The sequence below is a fragment of the Pleurodeles waltl genome, chromosome 2_2 (assembly GCF_031143425.1).
Source record: "Pleurodeles waltl isolate 20211129_DDA chromosome 2_2, aPleWal1.hap1.20221129, whole genome shotgun sequence".
NCBI classification, from domain to species: domain Eukaryota; kingdom Metazoa; phylum Chordata; class Amphibia; order Caudata; family Salamandridae; genus Pleurodeles; species Pleurodeles waltl.
In genome coordinates this window covers 1,074,110,908-1,074,138,011 of record NC_090439.1, presented here as the reverse complement: position 1 = coordinate 1,074,138,011, position 27,104 = coordinate 1,074,110,908, and the positions used below count along the sequence as shown (strand labels likewise).

General features: G+C 43.5%; 1 protein-coding gene across 1 annotated transcript in view; it reads left to right on the top strand.

Moving 5' to 3' along the window:
• GPR20 (G protein-coupled receptor 20) overlaps nucleotides 1-25,797 on the top strand; it is a 177,394-nt gene extending 151,597 nt beyond the window's left edge. Inside the window, exon 3 of the mRNA XM_069219012.1 lies at nucleotides 23,629-25,797. Within this exon, the coding sequence (XP_069075113.1) occupies nucleotides 23,647-24,711 (1,065 nt within the window). The 5' untranslated portion in view covers nucleotides 23,629-23,646 and the 3' untranslated portion in view covers nucleotides 24,712-25,797. The remainder of the gene's footprint in view (nucleotides 1-23,628) is intronic.
• The last annotated feature ends 1,307 nt before the right edge of the window (nucleotides 25,798-27,104 follow it).

The window sequence follows — 27,104 nt, the reverse complement described above, 5'->3', positions numbered from 1 at the left end:
ACATCTGCAAGTGCTGAATGAGCAAGACAACTATAATGCTGCAGCTAATAAATCATACTACGGTATACAAACAAATATTACTGTGCTCACAGCCTAGCAACACAAAATTTAAAAATATAAATTTGCTACAAATAGCCTACCTCATACTGGACACAATTATCAAAGATAGTTACTCCTCCACTATCAATATAGTATTTCCTCAGACTCTCACACTTGAATCGGTGCTTTGAATATCTCTACAGATAAAGTTATACTTCGTACTCTAAATCCAGGAATGACCTTATGATTTTCAGTACCTCCTTCGATGAGCACCAGATTCTGCCTAAATCATGATACAAAGTTCTAAAGCTAATATTAAGAAGATTCCTAACAACCAGTCATGGCTCACCGATGTTTCAGGGGCGGGGCAGCGGGGGTGGGGTGGAGTTCGAGTTTGGGATGGGAATATTAATATCTTAATTATTATTATTTTTTAACTTACCTCCGCTCCGCCGCCGCTCCTCTGCCTCCTCTGCTACTGGCACAGGCTCCCAGCCTGCCCTGCGGCCAATCCTGACACTGCTCAGAGAAACATTAGGATTGGCTGGGAGCACTCAGCCAGGGCGCTCCCAGGCAGACTAGGAGCTCTGCAAAACAATGCCGGGCTGGAGAGAGCACAGTGCGCATGTGTGTTTGGCCGGCCTGAGTCAGCCGGCCAAACACATGCACACTGGGGGGAGTGCACAGTGCACTCCGCACCATGGCTGTCATCCCCAGTGCCCCACCCCTTTTACAACAAAACGATAATAAACATAATTTACTATCGTTTTGTAGTAAAAGGTTTGCAGCTACTGCTTCTGGCGGAGGGGGCGACGCTCCTCCGCCATAGCGGGGGAGCTGCCACTGCTAACCTCATCACCATTAGCCTAACACCCACAACAATTATGTCCTCAGGCCTTTTCATAAGTTGATATGAAATTGTACATCAGACACAACTTTTAACAAAAGAAAGATAAAATATGTTTTACTTTTGCTCGATCTCAACATAAGAACATTGAGTAAAAATGTTTGGACCACAGTCTCAGCCAGTAGTGAGCTCATGCTGCCCCAAAAATATTTCATCCTTTGGGCGAACAGGGCACATTTTACAGAAGGGGGAAAGCCCTAATTTATTGATCAGTGGAAATGCAGAAACACCAATGAATCCCATTTCAAATATTTTCAGTGCCTGCAGACGGAAAAAATGAGCCTCATTTGGAATTTGAATGCCTATTTACTCTGGCACAAACATCTTTGAGTATCCTGTCTGCAAACTGACGGCCTCCCCTCTCTATTTAGAGTCAGGCAGACTATGATGTTTCTGCAGTGGAAACCTTCCCAATAGCCTGACGGACCTGGGGCTGTTGGTGTAAATACATCAGACCGTTCACTATATTTAGGTTGGGTGGTCTGATGTATTTTTTCTTCTTAGGGTCACCAGGAAAAGCCTAGTGATTCTGAAGAGAAAAAAGGGAAAATGATACTAAATACCCAAGGAAAAAACTTCCATGGTGTCACGGTCATTAGTATTTTGTTTTTCAAAAAAGAAGTTCCCGCTTTAGGAGCTGGTTTTTGAAAAACATAAAAGTTTCCCGAGCAGTCACATGAAACATGGAGGCTGCTGAGCAAACAATCAGTACCTTCAGAGGAGCAGCTGTGGTGGGGGGTCCTCTGAAAGCCTAGAGGTCTCAGCCAGGCGGGTGGACTTCTCTAAAGACAGCAGACTGTAATCTGCCGGGGCGTGGAGTACATCACTTCACTGCCCTGGCAGAACAGAGTACAGCTTGCCATGGTCTACACGAACCCCTATTTTCACGAACAAGACATTTCTAAGGACATTTGGGACTTCAACACATTGGGGGTCATTCTGACTTTGGCGGGCGGCGGAGGCCGCCCGCCAAAGTACCGCCGTCAGAATACTGCTGCGCGGTCAAAAGACCGCCGCGGTAATTCTGAGTTTCCCGCTGGGCGGGCGGGTGACCGCCAGAAGGCCGCCCGCCCGCCCAGCGGGAAACCCCCTTCCACGAGGATGCCGGCTCCGAATGGAGCCGGCGGAGTGGAAAGGGTGCGACGGGTGCAGTTGCACCCGTCGCGATTTTCAGTGTCTGCTATGCAGACACTGAAAATCTTGGTGGGGCCCTGTTAGGGGGCCCCACGACACCCGTTACCGCCAGCCAGGTTCTGGCGGTCAAAACCGCCAGAACCAGGCTGGCGGTAAGGGGGTCGGAATCCCCATGGCGGCGCTGCCTGCAGCGCCGCCATGGAGGATTCCTCAGGCCAGGGGAAAACCGGCGGGAAACCGCCAGTTTCCCTTTTCTGACCGCGGCTTTACCGCCGCGGTCAGAATTGGCCTGGATGCACCGCCAGCCTGTTGGCGGTGCATCCGCGGTCCCCCGCCCTGGCGGTCCATGACCGCCAGGGTCGGAATGACCCCCATTATGTTGGGAAACATAGGAATTCATTAGAAGATCATCTGTAACAGCCGAGCCAGAACTCTGGTGACAGCCATGGAAATTACCAGTATTAAATTATATTTCAGTAAACCCACACATGACAAAGGCTGCATCATAGACATAGTGTACTGGAAAGGACTGGTTAAATTCATGGCCCAGTAATGGTAGACAGATCAGCAAATTCTCTTGGAAATACTATTCTTGAGCTCTGCTGTGTAAGGTCAGCCTGACACATCTCTAATATTGTGCAAGGACCGGAAAAACATAGATACAAAATTACATATAGAGCACCACAAATCTCTAAACCCCTAAATCAAAATTACAGGTATCTCTAAGCAGGCATATGCAACACTTGCATGCTCTTTTTATATCAAAACGCCATTAATGAATCACAGACGGACTTCAGCAGTATTCTGACTCAAAGGGAACAAAACAAATGCATCAATAAACAGTCTTTGAAAATTTCACAGCCAGCACCGTAAAAAAATTGTGAGCTATCTCAGACTCTTTCCGCATTTTGAGGACCCTTCTCCAGCCATTCGAAAGATATTGCAATTTATTTTTGACCTGTAGCAGCTCTCCATTCCTAGACAAAGCCCTTTAAAGATTATAACTGTTCAAGTAAGGAGTTACCTCACTGAATACAGCCTTCTGGATGTTAAACAAGCAGCCTCCAGGAAAGTGTGTAACATCGAAAAGTTCATTCTAATCGCGATCCACAATTAATCAAAGTCCTAAACAAAGTCGAATCTTGCATTTTGTTTTCACTAAAGCTGGCACTGACATTTGATGCAGTTGCCATTCCACTGTTATCAAAATCTTAGAAAATGTATAAGGCTAGGAGGCATGGTAATGAACTAGCTTATATATCACAGAACTACAGATTGAATACGTTTTCGCAGTGTTAATAAATCTCTCTACCTTTACATACACGTGAGACCAAATTGCCACTGCTTGTTTATAGTAGACTTTGATGCCTATCAAGGTCAATGTTGTATCTTCCACAGTTCTGCTGCAGTTTATTGCTAGTGACCACTAGGTGACACTGAAATGCAGTACACTGATGTTGTTCAAACATGGCCCGCAGCAGCTGCTCCACTAAGGTGGAAGGGCGTCTCTCACTGCTTTGTGCAGTGAAGGAAAAGGAAAAATAAAATGATAATAATGGAATGTGATTATCATTTTATTTTTCCTCAGGAGCCAGGTTAGGGCGGGGCGGGTCTGAGCAGGGCTGGAGGCGGGCTGGAGGATGAATGGAGGATGAATGGAGTGCCCCCTAAGTGTGCATGATCGTATGACCAGCCTTGTTGGGCCGGCCAAACGTTCATTTCTCCACTCAGCTGTAGTGCACAGTCGGATGGAGAAAGTGCCCAGGTTCCCACGCCCTGTCTGAACGCCAAACCAGGCCACTAAGACCAATCATGACACTGATGTTATGCTGGTGACAGCAGCATCATGTTTGGCTTAGGGTAGTATGGGAGCCTGTCGCTTCTGGGAGTGGGGGAAGAGAAGAGGATAAAGGAGAGATGGACATGTCTCTCCGACGGAAAACGTAAGCGTTTTTTTTTTTTAATACCCCTCACCCCTCCACCCCCATTGAGTAGTAGCAGGCACTGAACATGGCTTTCTTTTCTTAGATGCAGTGCAGTCTGAAGCAGGATAAATGCTGAATCTATCAGCAGTAAAGTCAATGAGCTCCTGGGGTCAAACAAAAAAAAGCAGGAAAGCAACAAATAGGAGGAAGGCAACTGAGATTGGCACAAATGACATCCAATCCTGAGGAAGGATGGGCTTTGTGGAATATTGTGTGCAATGCTGTCTTCAACAGACAGCTGGAGCTGTCTGTAGAGAGACTGCAACAAAGTAATAACAAGCATTTTCAATGCAAACGGGTCTCGAGTTTGCTCGTGGTAGAGCTAATAGCATTGTAAACTCCTAACCTGACTTTTCTTGCAACATAAACCATGTACATAACCGGAAAAAGTGCAATTAACTGTGTAACAGGGTCGATATTATGCAAAGCGCTCGACTTCTGCCAAGCGAGATCGCGTTGTGAAAATAGAGAAAAAGTAGTCCACAAACCGAATGGAAAACAGTGAGCCTCGCATGTTTTCTGTACTTGGTCGATGCGCTCGAGGAGGGTTAACCACCAGAAAAGGCATGATGTATGCGTGCCTTCCACTAATGAAATCAAGCAGGTTCTAACAGGCAAGCCCACGAACCAATGAAAGACACTGACGTCACGTGGACGGGGCTCGGAGCCCTTATTAATCCCTAAAGCGTCTCGCTAGTGAAACGCATGCGTATGCGACGCAGGCTTGACCCTAAAAATGGGACATTACACTCCAGAATCAATATATTTTCCCCATGGAGTGACTCAGATTGTCGACCCTCCAATCTTTTACAGATGTGTTGACCCCTTCAAGAAAAAACTTGCACGAATAAGCTGATGATACTGATCTTGACCTAAAATTCTCCTCTGAGCCAGGCTACACCACTGTAAAAACAAATACTGGCGAAGCAAAACCAATAGGTCTAGCTTCAGTGTGTAAATGCATGCAAACTGCATCTGAGAAATGTGGTTTGCACGTTAGCACATTAATTCCAGATCTATTGGCTTTAGCAGTGCTTGTTTTTTTCTCCACAGTGAACAATCGTGAGTGGTTCGAGTAAAAGCAAGAACTTTTCCTCAACTTTGGAACTGTCTTAATTATAGAGGATTAGATCACAGTGGTAAAATGGCAACTGACCAATGTTGTGACGTTTGAGAGAGGAGATATGGAAAAGGTGTTTCCAGACTTCTGAAGCCCATAGCAAATTTGTTATCAAAACAACCAGCAAATAAAGTCAAAAAATATTTACTAGGATACAAAAATGTTAAAATGTCTTTTTCCAGAGGGTAAAAAAGAAAATACTAAGGGTCCAATTTACACACTGGACTTTGCAGTAGTTCTACAAAATGGACCATATTCTGCTATTCACAGGCTAGGTGCGGAGTTTACACCTTTGCAGTTTCCTATACTTGTGTGTGGAGTTCTCGGCCCGACTGCAGAGTTTTCACTCACGTAAGTATAGGTTTTAGTAGTAAATGTGAGAGGGACTAGAGGGAGTGGGTGGGGAAAATAGCAGATTTACTCCAAAAGTGGATGGAAGTAGGGAGGAGTAGGATGGGGCTAGGGGGCGATGTCACCCACCCCCACCAGAGTAAATCAATTGTTACAGTTCGGGGGTGTAAACATGTAACTTACAATCATGTAGTAAATTTAAATTTAAACTCGGAGTTTGTGAATACCGAAATGTGGTAAACTGATTCCAAAGAGTACATTTTTGAGAAGTGGAAGTTACCTTTGTGAAAAGCTGCCCCTCGGTAACAGTTGGGAATCGTGTATGCTGCCTTAGGGGAAGCACGGAGTGGTAAAGTGGGCAATAGCGTGCTACCCCCTAAGCCTTGTAGACAGGAAACACTCTTCTTTTAAAGCAGTTTTATCTCTCTAATGGCACAAAATGCCTAAAAAATGTATAGTTTCCTGTTTGAGAATGCAAATGCAGGGACAAAGCTCTACTCTCCCTTGAAGGCGCCATCCGTGCGTTTGCAGCCAGTAAAAGGACAGTACAAATTGTGATTCACTTAATTAATATTCTATGCGACTCTCGGTGAATTAGTTTGTGCAGTGCTGTTGACATGTTCCTTGCATCGCCAGAGTCATTCCCACTCGCAGACAAGTCACTGTGACAACTAAATGTTACTGGTTTGGGAATGAGAACAAGAACATTAGGATCAGATGTACACTACTTTTTAGGTTTTGCCTGCACGCACGCTTCTGCGCTGTTTGCAAAATCTTTTGTTAATAAAAAGGAAAACTTAAAAAGGGCTTAGAACCAGACCCTTATTTACCTGAACCTGTCATTGGCTTACTCCAACATTGCTCTGATTCATGTGCTTCTGATAGACCAGCATGTGGTCTGCACGTCACTTCCTGTTGTCTTTTTCATCTTCCTCAGCATTGGATCTTTCATAGAGTCACATGCTTGAATTATTCCCCGTCGTCGAAGCGGGAGTCCCACGGTACATATAAAGAAGTAATTCAAAAAAAATTATATTGAAGATAATGCAAAAGCCATTCACTTTAATAGCTAATCAGTATTATTAGAAATGACCCAAAATCCAGCCAGTCAGGCGAAAGCGGCCTTTAGAACCTTCTCCAAAAAGGCTCCAGTCATTCAGATTTTCTACTGCATGTCGTGTGAGTTTGCTCAGTTTAGAGTCTTTCTGACAGAAATGCTTATGAAAACCATCATTTTTACTCTTGGCCCAGCGGACTGCGACTTCCAACATCATGTCTACTACAGCCAAGAAAGGATTATTTCGCCCCTGCGGCACCTGTGGCAAAATGAGGCTTCACTGTGAAGATCCTCACAAGAAATGCATCTATTGCCTTCACCCTGACCACCAGGTGAAAGATTGTAAAATTTATCATACGTTTTCTCAAAAAACTCTGAGGGATATAGAGGCTAGACTTCTGTTGTGGCTGTAGAAGCTTCAGGCCAAGGAATACCCTCTATCTGATGAGGACAGTGACACTTTTTTAAAAACTGTGGCCTCAAAAAAGAGAAAGAGACCTGGGGAGAGTTTGTCTCCAGAATCAAGTAAGGCAGCCAAAAACTCTTTTATCAGGTGCGAGGACAGAGGAATCTCCAACAACCACTAAAAAAGAAATTGCCTCAGAAAAGGGTCATTCTGAACCCTCTGCACCATCTGCAATGGCTGTACAGGTTAAAAAACCTACCAGATCTCTTCCAACATCGCCAAAACAACTTCTCTCACCTCAGACAGGAACAAGACGACGGCAGTCTCCATTACCACTACTACACCAGCTTCGGCCATGATAATATCATTGTTGTTGTTCTTATCAACGACAATAACATTCATCAAGATAAAATCTAAGCCTACCTTACCGTCTACAACGCTCCAGGTAAAGAAACCATTGATGAAAGCTTCTAAAATAGACCCTTTGACGAGCAAGTTCCGTTCCTCCTCGTCGGAACCCTCAACATCAGTAAAGAAATCACCGACGTCAGGAATATCCAAACCTGCACCATCGATGTCAACACTATAGTCGTCGACACCATCAACGTCAACATTGTTGACGGCAGCACCATCGATGGAGTCAGCATCAACGGCAGCACTCTGGCGATGGCACCATCGAAGGCAACACCAGTCTACGGAAACACAAGCACACCAACCTTCTTTTATACCCTTAGCTCTCATATCATTAAAGTGCAAATCATCACAGGAAACTCTATTACCTTTTCATACCTCACCCAGTAAGGTGTCACCTGCCCCTACAGATAATCTCCTCGATGATGAGGATGAGGAGGAAGAAGAAGAATATTCAGATGACAACGGAGCATTCAGAGTGGCTCTTAGCCCTGCAGATTTACTCATTAAGTGCCAAGACAAGGATGAAGAAGACCAACAATATTACAAACAACAATATGCTTATGATCAATATGTACACTAGCAAGATATCACCTATCCACGGCAACAGCATGAACCTACAGGACAAATGCCAGAGTCACTGGTCACCAATTTACAGCATATGCTGCAGGATTGCTGCAGCATATTCTCACCATCAGGGTCTGCAACACCAGTGCCGCAGGTACCGCTACAGAGACCCCGTCTTCTGGGACCTTCTCCCAGACATAAATATCAAGCTTTTGGGACACCCTCAGCACCATTGACATTTTTGCCTCCTCTAGTTTCGGCACCTACAGAGAACGATCCGCCCTCCACGGATGAGGACCAAGATGAGGGTGAATTTGAAGATACCACTTCAATTCCCAGTGAGTGGGACAAATGCCAAATACAGACACCATCCCCTTCTACTCCACCACCAGTAGATTCTCCACAGGAAAACATTGGTGGATTTCATGGCATTATGGAATAGGCTGCCAAAAGATTTCAGCTTCCCATAGTCACAAAACAATCAGAATGCTTTCTTTACGACTTTAAAGCACAATCTAGGAAAGCAGCTTGTGCTATCCCGATTGTGGATTTTATTTGGGATGAAGGCCTTAAGGTGATGATAATTCCATCCTCAATACCAGTTGTACTTCCCAGATTGGACAAGACGTACAACGTACCTGAGAAATCCCCTGCTTGTCTGGTTGGCCAACCTAAACCTGACTCTGTAATGGCACAGGCGGCCCAATGTAGGTTGAGGAACCCATCTTCTCCCCATTCCATGCCTCCAGATAGAGAAGGGAGACGCCTCAACAGTATTGAGGAAACGTTTTCTACAAAGGCAGCTACAACTGTCTGAGCGACAAACTCCTTGGCAATCATATGACTGCCAAATGTGGTCGGACATATCATCATATATTGACCTCCTACCTCAAGAAGCACGATCAGAAGTACGAAAAATTCTACATGAGGGAGAAAAGATTTCTGCGGAGATAATAGACTGTGCCATAGACGTATCATCCACAGGCTTTAGACAGTTAGCAAGGACGGCATTATTACGACACCAAGGATGGCTGAAAGCTACTTCCTTCTGCCCAGAAGTTCAAGCAAAGATATTAGGCATGCCATACGAGCATGAATTGATGCTTGGTAAGCATGTCGACGCCGCGCTTTGCTCTACAAAAACTGACACCGAGTCTGCAAAATCTTTGACCACCGTCCAGTATAGGAGACAGCCCTTTTGAGAAACCAGGGGTCGTGGAATGTCCTCTCATCGAGGTGATTCCCATCGCTACCGACAGTACCAACCCTCTCAGTGCCAGTATCATCAGGCCACTGCCCAACAACACCAGCAGCCCTATAGGCAACCACCATCTGCAGCCTACAGACATCTCACCAGAGAAAAGGCTTCCTATAGAGGCAGATACTCTGCCAAGAAACAGTGGTCCCCACCACCCCCACCTTGACTACTGAAATAGGGGGTAGAATTTCCATTTACCTCCTTCAATGGTCTCAGATCACATCAGACCAGTGGGTCCTCAATATTATCACCCGGGGACATAACGTGGATTTTCAGCAAACCCCTCAGAAGGTACCCCTGTGAGGATCACCACCTACCCACTTGAAAGAGCTCTTATTGCAGATTACCACAATGATATGCAAAGGAGCCATACTGTACTGAAGTCTCAGAGGGGAATTGTTTTTTACTCTCGCTTCTTCCTGATTCAGAAAAAGACAGGAGACTGGTGTCCCATCCTGGATCTTCGTCAACTCAACAAGTTCCTGAAAAAACAGTCCTTTCATATAGTCACTCTTCAGGATGTGTTACACCTGCTAAATCAAGAGGATCATATGATGGTCTTGGATCTCCAAGATGCCCATTTTCTTATCCCAATCCACCCCAACCACAGGAAGTTCTTATGTTCCAAGGTAGCCAGCACTCACTACCAATTCAGGGTGTTACCGTTAGGTCTGAGATCAGTGCCCTGAGTATTCACAAAGGTCTTAGCTCCAGTGACAGCATATCTCAGGCAAAGAAGAGTTCAAGTATTCCAGTATTTGGCCTATTGGCTCATAAAGGCAAGCACATCACACCAAGCAGCCAAGGACACAGTAACTAACATGTCTATCTCTTTTCAGTTCCTTAGGCCTTTCGGTCAGCTACCAAAAGTCACATCTAACTCCTATAACCAACATCACCTTTCTGGGAGCTGTGCTGGATACAAAATATGCAAAAGCCTTCACCTCCCACGAGAGACAGGAAAAGATTCCGAGCCTAGCACTACGCCTCACCAAAAGAAGGTCCACTTCTGACTGGCCCTACAAGTCTTTCCTGGGGGTGCTTTCCTCTTGCATTCCTCTTATATCAAACTGCAGTTTCCGTATGAGTTAACTTCAGGAGGAGTCGAACAGTCAGTGGCTCCAAACCAGCAGATCTTTTGATGAAATTGTTTAGATTACGCCCACAATGAGGCAGGCCATGAAATGGTGTCCGCAGACATCCAACATCTCCGAGGGCCTCTCATTCCTGACACAGATTCTGGAATATGTCATGACCACAGACGTGTCCCTCGAGGGCTGGGGCGCTCATCTCCAGGACTTGACAGTGAGAGGAAAATGGACCACCCAGGAAGCAGCGATCCATATCATCTTGCTGGAACTAAAGGCCATCTCACTGGTGCTCAATTCCTTCCTAACCAAGATCACAGAATCATCGGTTCTCATCCGAACTGACAATACAACAAGCATGCACTACCTCAACAAGCAAGGTAGAACATGTTCACCAGCGTTTTCTCTTCAGGCACAAGAGTTGTGGAACTGGGCCCTTCGACACAACATAACTCTCAGGGCAGAACATGAGCCAGGCATGTCCAACACCCTTGCAGTCTCCCTAAGCAGGATGACCACAACCTGCCACGAATGGGAACTCCACCAGCAAACTCTCAATCATCTTTTCCATAGCTAGGGCAAGCCGAGCTTTGGTCTGTTTGTGTCGAGCGAGAACAGCAAATGCCAGAACTTTGCAAGTTGGCAACCGCAGAAAGGATCGTGAGGGAATGCATTTTTGATCAGATGGTCAGGAATTTATGCTTATGCTTTTCTCCCGATTCCATTCATCCCAAGAGTTCTAAAGAAGATGAAGAGAGAGAGCCTTGTCAAGTGCTTCTCATAGCTCCCAGTTGGGCCCACAAGTTTTTGTTTACGAAGATCCTGCTCCTCTCGGAGCAGCCTCACATTCCGCTGGAACCAATACCTATCCTGTTAACGATGAACCAAGGCCAGGTGCGTCATTCCAACCCAACATCTCTTCGGTTGTTGGCCTGGCTCCTGAGTTCCATGAATTTGCCAATCTTGATATTCCTTCTGATTGTCGAGAGATACTCGCTAATGATAGAGCACAGACCACGAACAAGATATAAAAATTACTTGAAAGATTTTGTATCTGGTGTATGGATTTCAAGGTCCACCCTTTCACATCTTCACCAGAACAGATACTTCCCTATCTTCTTCATCTTGCAAAATCTGGTCTTTCTCTCTCATCCATCAAAGTACATCTGGCAGCCATTTCCAGATTTTGTTGTACCAGTAACTCTCCATTGTTATGGTCCTTGAGAATTATAAAACAATTCCTTAAGGGACTATTCAGATTCTTTCCTCCAGCGAAACTCCCTCCGTCTCCTTGGCATCTCAATATTGTACTATTGCAACTGATGAAACACCCATTTGAGGCAGTTCACAAGACGGAGTTGAAATACATTTCCTGGAAGACAGCGCTTCTCCTAACGCGAACTTCAGCAACGCGGGTCAGTGACATTCAGGCGTTACAATGAAACAACCTTTTCTCCAATTCGAGGCTGGCAGTGTCACGCTTGGGCCTAATCCTAAATTTATTCCTAAGGTTCTATCAGACATTCATTTAAATGAACCAGACATATTGAGAACTTTTTCTCAAATCCTCAAACTTCAGCGGAAAGATCATTTCATACATTGGATGTCAAACATTGTCTCAAATTCTACATACACAGGACTATCAACTTCCACAAACAAGACCAGTTGTTTGTGGGCTATGGGGACCCCAGAAAGGGATTTCCTGTTTCTAAACAGACTATAGCAAGATGGATTGCTTCTAGCAAACAGTTTTGTCATCGACAAGCAGGAAAACTGTTGACTACTAGAGTCAAAGCCCACTCCACCAGAGCTGTCTCCACCTTCACAGCTCTTTTTGCAGGTGTGCCCATTCAGCAGATATGTTGAGCAGCAACTTGGTCTAGCAGGCACACTTTTACTCAGCACTACTGCCTTGATGGTGCAGAAAGAAAGGACGCAGTAGTAGGATAAGCAGTTCTGCGGAATCTGTTTCGATAAGGTCAGCCACTGTTCTTACCTGTAACTGTGGTTCTGCAGGATTTGTATCTTTCATAGATTCACATGCAAACCACCCTCCTCACCATATGGGCTCCCCTGATATCTTCTTGTTATTTACCTCACTTATGCTAGAAAATCTGAGAGACTGGAGCCTCTTTGTTGAAGGTTTCAAAGAGTGCTGACTTCTTGCTTCTTTACCGCATGCCGTACTTTCTTTTTTTCCATATGCCGTCGTCTGTCTTCTTTCTTCGCTGTCTTCTTTCTTCTTTACTGCATGCCATCTTCTTTCTTCATAACAGACACCGCCGCACTCAGAAAGTCGATATATAAATCAGTCTTTCAGTTGAAAACATTTGCGAAATGATCCTTTATTAGAAGGCAACAGCATAGATCCATCGATTGATCAACGTTCCTTAACCACAGCCATCATACTTAGTTGGATGAACATCTTTGCATAAGCAAGCCAACACGTGTTTCGTCACAACAAGTGACTTTTTCAAGGCTCAAAGCAAAGGCGTGGTCCGGAAAGTACCAAATGTTTATAGAAAGAAGATAGAATATACTTCAAAAATATGGTTATGAGTAACTCTTTCATGGTAGTCACAAGGAAGAAAAGTGGCAGTTATGTGAGCCCATGATAAGTCTCAAATCTCGGAGTACATGCCAAGGAAAGTGCGAGCACTGTTATTAACTGTGTCTGTTATTAACTTTGTTGAAGTGTTTGTTCTGAACACCAAAATATGCTCTAGGGTAGTGGAGTGTACTCAACCACATTGCACCTGCAGTTTTCTATCTAAAACGCCACATTCATACTGTCACCTCATTTGGGAAGTGCATCTTACTTGCTACCACTACCCAGCCATCTTCTTTCCTCGCAGACTTCTTTCTTCTTTACCGCATGCCACCGTCTGTGTTCTTTGTTTGCTGCCTTCTTTCTTCTTCACTGCATGCTGTCTTCTTTCTTCGCTGTCTTCTTTCTTCTTCACCTCATGCCAATAGGTTCGCAATTGTTTATCCTATCTATCTAACTGGATTACAAATATTAAAAAGTTATACAAATATTTGTCTTACATTTGATGAACCATAATCGATTTATCAAATTTAAAAACAATATTATTATAAAATTTTCCTAATATTTTAGAATCCAGTTAGAATCCAGTTAGATAGAAAGCAAAAACAAAAGGAAAACCTGTTGGCTTTGCCAATGCTTGTTTGTGGTAATAAACATTCCAATTCGGAGTTTGCAACTGAAAACAATTGTTGGGCCATGTTCTTAACCCATTTTGGTTGTTAGTAAAGTTTTTACAAATAGGATTGTGCCTAGATACTTGTATTTGGAAGTGGGTGGGCGATCTGAGCATTATTTCCAAAAATAGAATCAGTATGTTTCAATTAATTATGACCAGAATTCCTATCACAAACCATTGAAAAGTTACTGACTCCTTAGTCAGGGTGGTGACTCATGCGCAAAAGGGAAGGAGTCCTCTTTGGACCGCTTCCCCTTCGTGGATTGTGCAAAAGGTCTGTGGAGGAGTAGACAGTGATCCAAGGAACCACTGCCAGATCTCAGAGAAGCTTTTAAAAAGATAAACTATTTTTTGTTTAAATAGCAGCCTGAAAAACGTCTTATTTATTGCAATCACGGACATGGCGGTTTGCTGAATCTTTCAGGCCACCATCCCTGTGACTGTGAACATTTGGAGAGAATAGAAATTTGCAACCTATCTCATGAATATTAGTTAATTATGTCAGCAACCCACTCCGATTCAGAATTTAATTGACTGACATTTTAGTACATAGTTTTGTTTTCAAAATTCAGTACTGGTCACAAATATATTGGTTGTAAACTGTGACCAGCTTTTGTGGACAGTACAATGATACGTCTAGTCTACGGTTCTGATAGTGTCGCTTGTGGGCAAAACAGAGAAATTGGTTGAGAATCCTTATTGGTAAATAAGAAGTGGTGGCAAATAAGGTATGGTGGTCTCATTTTATATTATTGTCTCATTGGAATAAATTAATTTCACTCTTGCTGAACTTATTTGACTATAGCAGGCATTTTGGGCTTCAGTTCTATTTTTTCCCATAGTAGAAAGTTCATATCAGTGCAGATGGGTTTAGTAATTGGATGGTGGAAGTGAGTAAATGGATGAAGACCAATTGGCTAAAAATTAATGCCACCAAAACTGAAGTTTTATGTTTTGGACCTGGAAAGAATTTATGGAACTCACGGTGGTGGCCCTCTGAATGTGGTAACTGCCCTGTGCCTGCTACTGTTACTAGAAACCTAGGCATCTTGTTCGACGAACATCTGTCTTTTAAAAAACAGATTAATCATGTGGTAAACATCAGTTTATGGTCAATTAAAATGCTCAGAAAAATCTTCCCCTATCTGTTACATGAATGGAGAGTATCTGCTATCCTGGCATTGGTAATGTCCAAGATAGACTACTGTAATGCACTGTTCCTTACTCTGGATAAGGGGCTGATAAAAAGACTCAAATTAGTTCAGAATTCCGCTGTCAGAGCGGTTCTTAATCCCCCACGATGTATATCAGTTAGAGAGAGTCTCAGGAAATTACATTGGTTACCAGTGGCGCAGCGTATCCAGTTTAAGTCGCTCTGTCTTACTTTTAAGGCAGTTCATGGAATAGGACCACGGTACCTGACTTCCAGACACCTCCTGCATGTACCTAAAAGAAGCTTTAGGTCTTCCCAAGCTCACTTGATTCAGGTCCCTCGCACACATAAAGCCAAATGGGGAGACAAAGCTTTTACAGTAGCTGCAGCCAGAGGATGGAACTCTCTCCCACAGAATATTAGGCAATAATCAGGTTATATGAAATTTAGGAAAATGGTGAAAACTTGGCTCTTTCCTCGTTAATTTTTTGGTACATCAAGATCAGGGTCTTTTGATTTAGTTTGTTTCAGTTTCTTCTATTGAATGTTTTTCTATCTTCATTATTTCTGTTATTTTTCTTATCCTCTGTCTATTTTTTACTACGTGCTTTCTTCCCAGCGCTTCGATGCTCTTTGAGTAGGAACGCGCTTTATAAATCTCGAATTACATTACATTACATATCAGTGTGGAAAAATGTCCCTCCTAAAATACATTGTAAGTTTCTGTCTATGCAGCGTAAATCATATGTTTGAATTTCAGTACGGTAGAAGAGCTGCCAACATTCAGTGAACAAAAATTGTATTCTTTTCAGTTTGTAAAATTACTAATTAGTATAATGAGGACATTACTGGAAATGACATCACACCACCATTAGCCCAGTGATGGCATCACATTCAGTGACTTCTCAGGGAAATCTTGGGCAGTACTTTCCTTGAAACTGAAAGCAGTGGGTAAGAGGGATAGAAATCTTGTTTCAGTGCCTCAAGCTCCGTATGATAGTAGTGTTCCCCTACAATCCTGATCCTCATACAGCAGTGATGCAAGCTTTCCTTACACACACACACACACACACATACACACACACACACAACAGGTATATCACAGGCAGCAGTGAATGTTCCACTTACCTGTAATACAGTCATATCACAGATAAGCGTACAAGCACCACAAGCACAGGCATAGCACAGGCAGCAGCGGTGCAAGCATCCCCCACACATGTTAAGCAAAGGCAACAGCAGTGCAAGTGTCCATCACACACAAAAGAGGTACTATGCACAAACTTGATTCAGTCTATGGATAAGCAGTGCAAGGTTCACTGACATGCACAGACCAGGAAGAAGGCTCTTTCACACACAAAAGTCACAGAACAGGTAGCAGCAGTGCAAGCATTCCTTGCACACAGAACAGGTGCAACACAGGCATCAGCAGTGCAAGCTTCCTATAGATACAGAAAACAGATACACTAGAAGGAGTGTAAGGTTCCTTGACAAGCACAGGACAGACATGTAACAAGCGGCTGCTGCACAGGATTCTTTTACAAAAAAACATAGAGCTACGGAACCGGTAGCAACAGTGCAAGCATCCCTTACATACAGGACAGGTGCAGCACAGCAGCACCTGCTTCCAGCAAACACAACAAATAGGTGCAGTAGAAGCAGCCCAAGGCTCATTCACAAGCACATCAGTTACAGAACAGGCAGCTGCAGCACAAGGTTCTTTCACACAGGAGAGGGACAGCAGAACAAGCAACTTCACTGAAAGCTTCACTCACAATCACACCACCTTCCCAGGATTTCGTTTTACAGTCTTGCCTGAAATAACAGTGTTTTCCAAGGGCCTGCATGATGTAACCACCCCTCAAGGCATCTGGCTTCCATTGGCTTGACATGCCAGGGAAGCCTGCTTTCTGCACAAGGCACAGCAAATGGTGGCAGCTGCTTTTGACGACAGCCTGTCATGTGTCAATCATGACCTCTCTGCACAGAGTGTGTGAGTAGTCTCCAGCTCTATTCTACCAGTCTTGGGCATCAGTGGACTTCAGAGCACTGCCAGTCAGGAAGAGCTCCAGAGCAATACCTTGTCAGACAACACGCCCACCTAGAGGAGCAATCACAGAAAGATAAAGGGGCATATTTACAAGAAAGTGGTGCATCATTCCTGATGCACCACTTTTCTTGCGTCGCCCTGTGTCCCCCTAACAACACCATGTGTGTGCCGTATTTACAATACGACGCACCATGGCGAGCGTTAGGACAACAGCGTCAAAAGATCTGATGCTATTGTGGCGCTTTGCAGGATTAGCGCCAAAAATTATGGTGCTAATTCTGCAAAGTCAAGGGAGGCCATTGAAAACAATGGCAGCGTCACTTTAACACCTGCCTAAGGCAGGCGTTAAAAATGAAGCTAAAAATGGTGCAGTGAAAGCTTGTAAATTTTACTGTGCCATTTTTACGGGCCTCCCTGTGTTGAAATGCCCCCTTGCATACCTTATGCCTGGTGCAGGCATAATGTGGTGCATGCGTTGTGCACTGCATGCATTGTGCCACTTTGTAAACATGGTGCAGGGAAATATTCTCCTTAATGGCACATTAGCGTAAAAACAGTGATGCTAGTGTGGCACAATGAGGCGCAAGGGGCTTGTAAATATGCCCCAAAGTGCATGTACTGTGCGCAAGCTGGTGAGTGTAGCATCTGACTCCAACAATCCACGTCTGATGTGGTACTGCCCATGAGAGGAGAAAAGTAGTCATTTTTAGCTTCATCCACTGGGGACTATAATAAAGAATTTGAGTCTGAGAGGAGGTCATTTTAACAGTTATCCTCCCAATCACTCTAAACGCCATGCCCACACCAGTGCATTGAGCTATACGTCTTGCTTGTTCCATCCTCAAGATCTTCCCTGCAATTCACAGGATGTCCCACATTGGCGGCATGTGAGGAGGAGCCCAATGATGAAGCATGCCACCTCCAGCTGAGGGTGAGGGCTCTGGTTCTTTAAATCAAATTCTTCCTTAACATTAGTCATGTTGCTGAAAGTCATTTTTAGTTAGGGCATTCTTTGTTTGAGATTAAATATGGAGAAGGGTCTGCCCTAGTTGTTCCTCCTTCGCCCTTGTAAGTTATCAAATATACTAAATCAGCAGGGAAATCACCATTTAGGGCCTGATTACAACTTTGGCGGAGGGGGTTAATCCGTCCCAAATGTGACCGATATCCCCCCTGCCGTATTACGAGTCCATTATATCCTATGGAACTTGTAATAAGTGCGCGGGATATCCGTCACATTTTGGACAGATTAACCCCGTCCGCCAAAGTTGTAATCAGGCCCTTAGTATTCTTGCTTTTCTCTATGTGCTGCAGCAGCATTCAGACTTACAATTACACAGCACAAGTTTCTGTGCATGGGCCACAAGAACTGCGGTCTCAACACACTAGGCGAAGTATTGTGGATCGGTGGTGCTTAACGACTAATGGAGAAGTAGGACAGGGCTTTCCAATTGAGTTCGTGAGTTTCCTTGTTGTGATTGGGAAGACTTGTGCTTCTTTCCAACCAAGATGGCACATCCTATTGGCCAATTTTCAACAGTGGACTCTAGGACACTTCTACCACTGCCCTACTCCCCAAGTGTTGGAATAATGAATTTCAACGTGGTTGTGTGTACCACACTCTCAACATTTGATTAATACATATCACTGTATGTATGTGAGAATGAACAGCTGCAACCACGAACAGAAACTACTTTTTCAACCTAGGAATGCATGTATTCATGTCAACTTCCATGTAATTCCAAGGGTTGGTTCCAAAATATGACTGACAATTCAGCGAACCTGTGCCTCATGGGAGTCTAACCAATGGCTGAAATAGACTAACACACAGCCCTTCTCTGAACATTATATATTTTGTATATTGTGATGACATGAAGTCTGCCACATTCAAAAAGACAGGATTCTACACAAAGTTACTATCTGTCCACTTCTATAAATGCAGTCCAGGATTACTTCTCATCATCTCTAAAAAAAAACAACACACAAAGGCCCTCAACAAGACCTATAATTCAAACTAACTCGTGGTATTACTGCAAACAAAACAAAATTGATGTGCCTCAACCTTGATGACAAGCCCTAAATAAAAATTCACGTAAAAGCACATTGTAAAATGCTCAATGGAACGAAACACCTTACAAAACCCAATATACCTAGTGAATAAATATGATCTTCATACTTTACTAACAATAATAGTCCTCTCTAGATTCAACAATAGGTCCTCACAACTCACAGGTTTGAAAAAAATCAGTCTTTTTAATATACTCAGTGTAGACCTGAATTTAAAGAGACTCATCTCCAACTCAAGGATTAAACACAACATCCATCTCTTTACAGAACTGAAGTGGAGATGGAAAGCTGGTGACAAAAGAGAGAGACATGAATTTCAGGTTTGATTCATGCTATTCTCTAAGCACATGGAGCTCTTTGTGTAGCATATCTGAGGAAAGCTCGATCAAATAGCACTACGAACAGACCCCTTCCGGGGGCCACACAACAAGCAGGCTCTACTTATTCTCAACCATTGTGTTTGGGATCATATGCCTCTGGTGTCCGGAGGTCTGTCCTACTATGGCTCTGCAAACTGGTCCAAGTACACCCCTTTCACATTTGACTCTCAGGGTAGTGAAGACGAGCACTCAGAGGCTTCTCAGAGAGGTAGTGTGGGGTGACATAATAATTAATGGCCAGGATTAAAAAGAGAAATACTTTAATCTCACAACAAAATGAAATATTACACACATTGATGGGGGGGTTAATCTACAAGGTTATACAAAAGACAACCGTGGGGCTCTACCAAAGCCCTATAGAAATCTCACACCAAACTATAGGCTTCTAGCAGCAATGACAAAGATCATACACAGAAATGATACAGGTAGGAGCTTTGCATGGAGCTACTCAGTTCAGTAACCCAAAAGTCCAATCGGATTCTGATCAAAGAGAGTTCTCTATTGTCATTCTCTCTATCGTGCAGTTATCTCTGTTATTCTAAGGCACAGTCTTCCAGTTTCTAGATTCAGACATTGTATTACCTGATTTTTTGGATGTTGTCTGGAGGAGGGGTTGGTATTGCAGCCTTTGGGGTTCAACAGGCAGCACTTCAGTGAGCACATCTGGGATAACAAGTAGTTGCCCTTTCTCTCGGAACTTGACATAGGATGCAGAACAGCATGCAAAGGCCTTTACAACTGTCACTCCTCTTAGGCACCCACATCCTCCAGGCCGATGGGGTCCTCCCCTACAGTGGTGTTGTTGAGGTTGGCAGGACTTGCAGCACATTAATTGCCGCAGTAGAACAGGTCAAGTCATGTTTATGCTAAATGGCACCCTGTACCATGATATTAATGATGTCTAACGCGGAGAGGACCAAAGTCACCTCGTAGCTTGGGTCAGTGCAGAATACACTACTACTAGCCAGTCAGCTCTTCTGGGTGCCCCCCTAACACACAGACACACACGGGGCACAGGCACATGGCTGGATTTCTCCTCCTGTCCAGTCTCCCCTTCTCCTGGCAGAGGCAAACTCCTTCCCTCCCTAAGTGCAGGGCTGCTCTAAGCAATAAGCAGACTCACAGCTCTGCAGCAAGTTGTGCAGATGTCATGTGATGTTCCATCACTTCTGGATGACTGGCTGACTGACTGATGCTTACCCTGGGTCACAGTAGCTCTTTGAGTACTCTTATGGAGCTCTCTCTTTCTAGGTCAAGAAGAACTTCAACCTATGGGATGTCTAACATAGTGGTTGCTTGATTAAACTCACATCCGTGGCTGTTGTTGCCTATGATGGTTTTTCCCTCTAGATACCATTGAGATTGGGGCGCCATAAGAATCATGAATGGGGCATTAGAAGTGGTGGGACATTTTGCCCTATAGATAAGGCAATCAAACCTTCTGCTGAGCCATCATTAGTGGGTGTAGCATTACATTTTGCTATGAAATTAAAGTATTGTCTTTGTATAAAGATACGAACTGGACTGGACAGTGATTATTTTGTCTTACTTGTGTGCTGAGTTCTGAGTCTTTGCCCCCACACTACCTCCCTGAGAAACCTTTGAAAGCTCACCCTCACGGCCCTGACAGTCAAGTTTAGAAATTGAGCACTTAGCCCAATTTACAGACCTATAGTTGGACAGACTCCAGGAGACCATGGGCAGACCACCTCAAAACCATCACAGCTGTGGCCCAGTAGTCCCTGCCTTACTAAACCAGGCTTGACATATCAAAATAAGCCTTTGTCGACTTACAGTAATGTCTCTGTAGGCCAGGTACAGCCTAAATTTTCTATCATTTAAGACACAAATCTACACCCGATAATCATCTTGTTGCGTGATTGGCAAAGGAGGTTATGCCTGTGTCGTTTTCATAATTCGTACCATTTCAGTAAATGCATACCACTGGTAGACATGAATCTTTGTGCTGCTTATCTTTACTTACTGGATCTCACATACATATAGGCTTGAAGTTTGCTTCATTATGTGTTATACTCTCTAGCATGGAAAACGTTTTTAATTTCCTTTCTATGAAACAATCTAACCTAAAGAGGTGAAGCAATCTAAGACCCATGATAAGCCTCTGTCAGTGTGTGACCCTAGACTGGACAGCCACCATCCGGCTGTGCTATTCTGCCTTGACTCTGGTCACTTTCTAACAGGGTTCTGAACATTTCTATAAAACTACTATCTTACGTACCTTAAGCATTTTTATAAAAGCGTTATCTTAACTTATCCACCCTACGACCTATAATACTGCTCCTTTCCATCATAGGGATTTTGAAATGTATGCTTGCATTCTGACTCTGTGACTAGGCAGCTTTGAGTTTGCTAATGTCTGCGGTCAAAGTCTTATTCATAGCCTGTGTTCAAATATTTTACTATACAACATTCCACCGCCTCCAGCTAAGTCCAGGCATTATAAATATTTTCAGTAAAGTAAATAAATAGGTTCACGGCTAATGTTCGTATATTTCAACTATCCAACGCTTAGTAAGTTAAGTGGAGTGCCAACGTAAGCTGCCACTTCTCTAGTCCATCTTGGGTAATGTGATAGGGCCTGAATGCAAGTAGGGGATTCCTAAGCTTTTTGTGGGGGTAGTTACATTGTTTGTCAACTTGGGTGATATGTGGCTTAAAAGTCACGTTAAAATTTAGCATGATACAATTGTTTTATTCCATTGGTGTTCATTCAGAAGTGGGCCCAAGTAGTTGCAGAATGGTAATGGGGCAGTAGTGTTGCCAGAATCACTGATGACAACTTTAGCTCCATCCCATGAATTTCAGTGATTCATAAACATGTGTTGAAAATATTGTGTCTGGAACACACAGGAGAATACAGGGGCCAAAGACCTCTATATGTGGTATAGCTAAATTCTCAAAGCAAGAATGCAAGAGGGGTTTCACAGAGGCAAATTGAAGATTCATCAAAGAATCCTCGTCTCACTTGTGGAGAGCTTCTTATGGAGGTGCTGAGGCATCCAGGTATTAGGAAATGAAATAAGCTACCTACTGTAAACATTTTGATACAAACTGTTTAAACCAGACTGGAGAAAAATAGCTTTTAACAGTTTCAGCATCAGTCAATAGCAGCTTGTGCAATGTATGTATCGTTGCTTCATACCCCTACAAACTGTAAATTACCTAAATGGTGTGTTCACTCCTAAACCTCCGAAACACTATGGTGAGAAATTGTGGCACAGATTTACTAAAACTTTGGGCTGGGAAATGTGTTACTTTTGTGAGGTAACTCCGATACACAGCTGTTATGCTGAGATTTACCATCCAAAGCAAATCAGGATTTGCGTTGGATACTTTCCCAAAGTAACACAAGGTTGCACTATGAGCTGCTTTAAATTACTTTGCATTTAGGGGTCTTCCATAGGTGGTACATGGGCCTTTGCATGCAATCACCATGGGTTTTGATGAAACATTTGTATACAGGGATTTGCACCAAAGTTTGCATTTCCCCTTGTTTTTCCCACTTTGCCTGCTGCATTGTACAGCACACATACAAAAAAGGAAAAGTGTTAAAGGATAGGGCCCTCTTTCAGTACAAAAACTATTCCTTACAGAATGCACACAGCGTTGCACTATGGCGCAAGGGTGTGTGTGCATTGGTCCATGTCAGCCTAAAGTGCACTAGAGCAGGGGGCGAGGAAAATAACTCCATAGTTTAGTAGATATGGCGCTGTTCTGCTTTCTCCCTTTCACACACAAACTTTAGTTGCTGCACTGGGTTGTGTGAGTTTTTCGTAAATCTGGGCCCTCCCCTGTGCTGGCCCTCAAACAGACTTCTTAGCAACACAAAAGTGTGTGTGGTGTTTGGCATAGGTTTTGTACTTGAAGTGTTGGCCTCTACAGTGCATGTGTACACTAAGGGCCATATTTAAGAACCCCTTGCGCTGCCTTAGCGTAATTTTTGCATTGCGCCACTTTATAACCCCTTACCCCACATTATGCCTGAGCCAACGACCGCTAAATTGTGCCATATTATAAATATGGCGCAACCATGGTGTTGTTAGGTGCCCTATGGGGGGCAGAAAAAGTGGGGCATCAGCTCTGATGCGCCACTTTTTCATAAAGATGGGCCTAAATCTCCAAATGTGCTGTAGAGGAAGCAGCATGTGGTACGTTCAGATGAAACTTTAACGGAATCAATCATTTAGTATGCATATAACATGAGCCAAGAGTACAGCCCTTATGCAATAAGGAGAAGAACTCATATGTTTTAAATACTATAGCTGAACTCATTTTGCCTCACATAGTCAACTCTGTTTCTTTCCATTCATATTATCTTGATATCAGCTCTGAAGTTATCAAAAGTCTTCACAATTGCAATAAATATGCTCTGAAACAATATTGTACTCATAGATTGATCTCTTTCTTTTTTAGGTGAATCAAGCTTTTACTATGCAGACCACATCCACCGAAAAGCCAGAGTTGACCAAAATGACACACGCTGTGCCTCAAAACGACACCCCCTGCCCTTTCCTGAACACGTTGGCCCATTTGGACTCTACACTCTACAATACATTTTATAAGCTGTGGATAGCCCTGATGGTGATGAACTCCATAATATTCGTTGTGGGCATTGTACTGAACAGTTTAGCCATCTATGTGTTCTGCTTTCGGACCAAGAACAAAACGACTTCGGTTATATATACAATCAACCTTATCATCACCGATTTGCTGGTGGGATTTTCTTTGCCGACACGCATCATCATGTACTACAGCGCGGGGGACTGTGTCTCGTGTTCCTTTGTCCACATCTTCAGCTACTTTGTGAACATGTACTGCAGTATCCTCTTTCTTACCTGCATCTGTGTCGACCGCTACCTGGCCATTGTACAAGTGGAAGCTTCCCGGAAGTGGAGGAACCCAAACTTTGCCAAGGGAATGTGTGTGTGTATCTGGTTGTTTGCCATCATTGTGACTTTCTCCATCCTAACATCGGCAATCAATGTTTCATCTTGTTGCCTCTTCCAGCTCTTTGGCCTGACGGTATTTGAATATTTCCTTCCACTTATAATCATTACCATCTTCACCATCAGGATCATGTGCGCTCTGTCCAAGTCGAGCCTCATGCACCAGAGTCGAGAGAGGCGGATGAGAGCTGTCCAGCTTCTCATCACGGTGCTCATCATCTTCACCATCTGCTTCACTCCATTCCATGTGAGCCAGGTGGCCATCTGCGCCAAGCCAGACACGCCCCGCGACGTCAGCCTGGTCGTCTACCATGTCACGGTGACGCTGAGCAGCCTCAACAGCTGCATGGACCCCATCGTCTACTGTTTCGTCACAAACAACTTCCAGTCCACAGTGAAGAACATCTTCCGGAAATACGAGCAGGAGCAAGCTAGCGGAGATATCATCAGTATGCACAAGAGCTCCAAAGGGTCAGGCACCATAACGGCGATTTCAAACATAATAAGCTCGCCAGTGAACCTCCCTTTGCCCAGTAATGCCCAGTTATAGCCAGCTGGAGGACCCTGGCATCGGGTCAGCACTGTGCAGCATGGGTTCTGCAACTGGCACAAAAATGACTGCTTGCTGAACAGGTGCAGAAAATGCTCTCATTGCAAAACTCAACAATGTGGCGTGTGTGTTGGAAAGAGAAGCTGCAAGTGGGCATGAACGGAAAACAATGCCTTTTCAGCAACATACGACATATTTGCCACATTCAACATGGCAGCCATACTCATGCAGATCTAAGATAGATTTTAGATTGCTTCCTCAACAACGTTATTTTTTTGAGTATGTTCTGAAATATTCACATTCCAGTAGCAAAGGGATATGTTGAATGTGAACCATCTCTGTTCCAATTACATTTTAACCAATAGTGCAATTTGGTGTCATGCTCTTGATTACATTACTAAAATCTTGGATTCGATGAAAAAAATCATTGTCAAAATATCATCACCACAATGGCTCAGAAAGAAATGAATCATTCTCGAAATGCATTTCATCCAGTGGCATATCAACTAAGACTATCACCTTTAAAAATGTATTTAAATGTGTTTAATATTTAAAAAGTCAGGTATTAGTATGTGATTTTTTTGATTTTATATTCTTTTGCTTACATACCATGGATAGTTTTCTAATCTGTATCAGTGCAGATTTGTAATTATTTCAACTTATTTTTGGTATCAAAGACATTTTTATTTTACAGTGTTTAGTGTCAAAGGTCAATACTCATAAAATGGTGGCATCTTTCTGGGGCTATCATAGACATAGGATCACATCCTGAGCCAATGGAGGTGGCATCGGAACTGAAAAGAGGGAACAAAGCTTTATTTGTCTGTAGAATCTCAAATGAGCAATTTGAAAAGTGGCATTACTTGATGAGCAATACGTACATTTAAGAGAAAGACCCACAAAAACATAGGACTGAAAGTGGGCACATGAAACATTCGAGTCTATCGATGCAAGCTGACCATGATCATCCTAGGTACGACGTGGTCTTGCCTTGGTTTGCAAAGTACTGATGTGCTCTGTTACAACATAAACGCATTTTTACTGATTATCTATTAAAAATCTTACAAAAGACTGCGTGAAATATTACCAAGGGATGTCTATGTATAACAACCGGAAGAAACTGAGAGATCAGTATCCAGTGTTTGTTTTCCCCACAACTAAATTATTTTCAGTTAAATAAATGTTTTGTAAATTAATATCTTCATATTAACAGGTCTTGAATGACACTTGAATGCTTCTGAGATCACCTCTTCCTGCTGTTAATAAGTATGTACAACACCATACCCCGACTCCAAATTTTCAAATATTTGTTTTATAGATAATATATTCGAAGGAGGCATCCCACAAATAGGTATTACTCTTTGTAGTTAAAGAGAGTTTAAATAAATCAAAGTAATGCAGTTTCAACATATTTGGAGGCATGATCACGTTATGCACCTGCACTAGCAATTCTTACAATTTCTCCAGTACTTCTTGGTCTCCTGGCGGACTCTCTTCCGATTCTCAATTGTTTCTTAATTATGTTCTCATTTAAATCATGCCTCTGATCACTTAATTTCAGGTAGTACAGCTATACATCCTCTTGTGTGGGTGAGAATACACTATTTTTCCTTATTTCCCACCAACCCGATTGCCTCTCCATATATTTCTCTAACATCATTTTCATCCACAAATAGTGCAAAAAGTTAAGTTGCATGGTTTGAATATCCAGAGGAGTATGAGATATGAAACCACATTTCTCCATAAAATGCATAAACAACATATGAATTACATCTGAATTTATTGCCCAGAATACGTTTAGCAAATGCTTATATTCCAGTAACTGGTTGTGTCATCATACCCACAGGCTCCGTTTCACATTTGATATGTCAAAGACTGAAATTGATTGATAATCAATTTGGAAGGTATGCTATTGGAATGGAATGAGCCATAAAATGCACTGGGATATATCTATTCCACCCTCATAACAATCCACATTCCGTTTGGAAATTCTGTTTAATAATAGCACAACCTGCAATCACTTTGGCTCTCATTACGAGTCTGGCGGTCCTGGAATGCCCAGACTCGCGGTGGCATCAGTCCAGTCTCCACATTATGACTATGGCAAACGTGCCACGGTCAGGACACCAGCACCGCCACTTTTTCGCTGCCAACAGCCTGGAGGTGCCAGCTGTCTCAATCCGCCAGGGCAGCTCTGCAAGCAGCGCTGCCCTGGGCATTACGAGTCACCTCTCGGCCAGTTTGTACATGGCGGTTCCACTGCCATGTAAAAGCTGATGGAGATGGGGTGCCGGGGGCCCCATGGGGGTCCCTGCGCTGCCCATGCACTTGACATGGGCAGTGCGGGGGCCCCCATGGACAGCCCCTTTGTGCTTTTCACTGCTGCTGCCCCC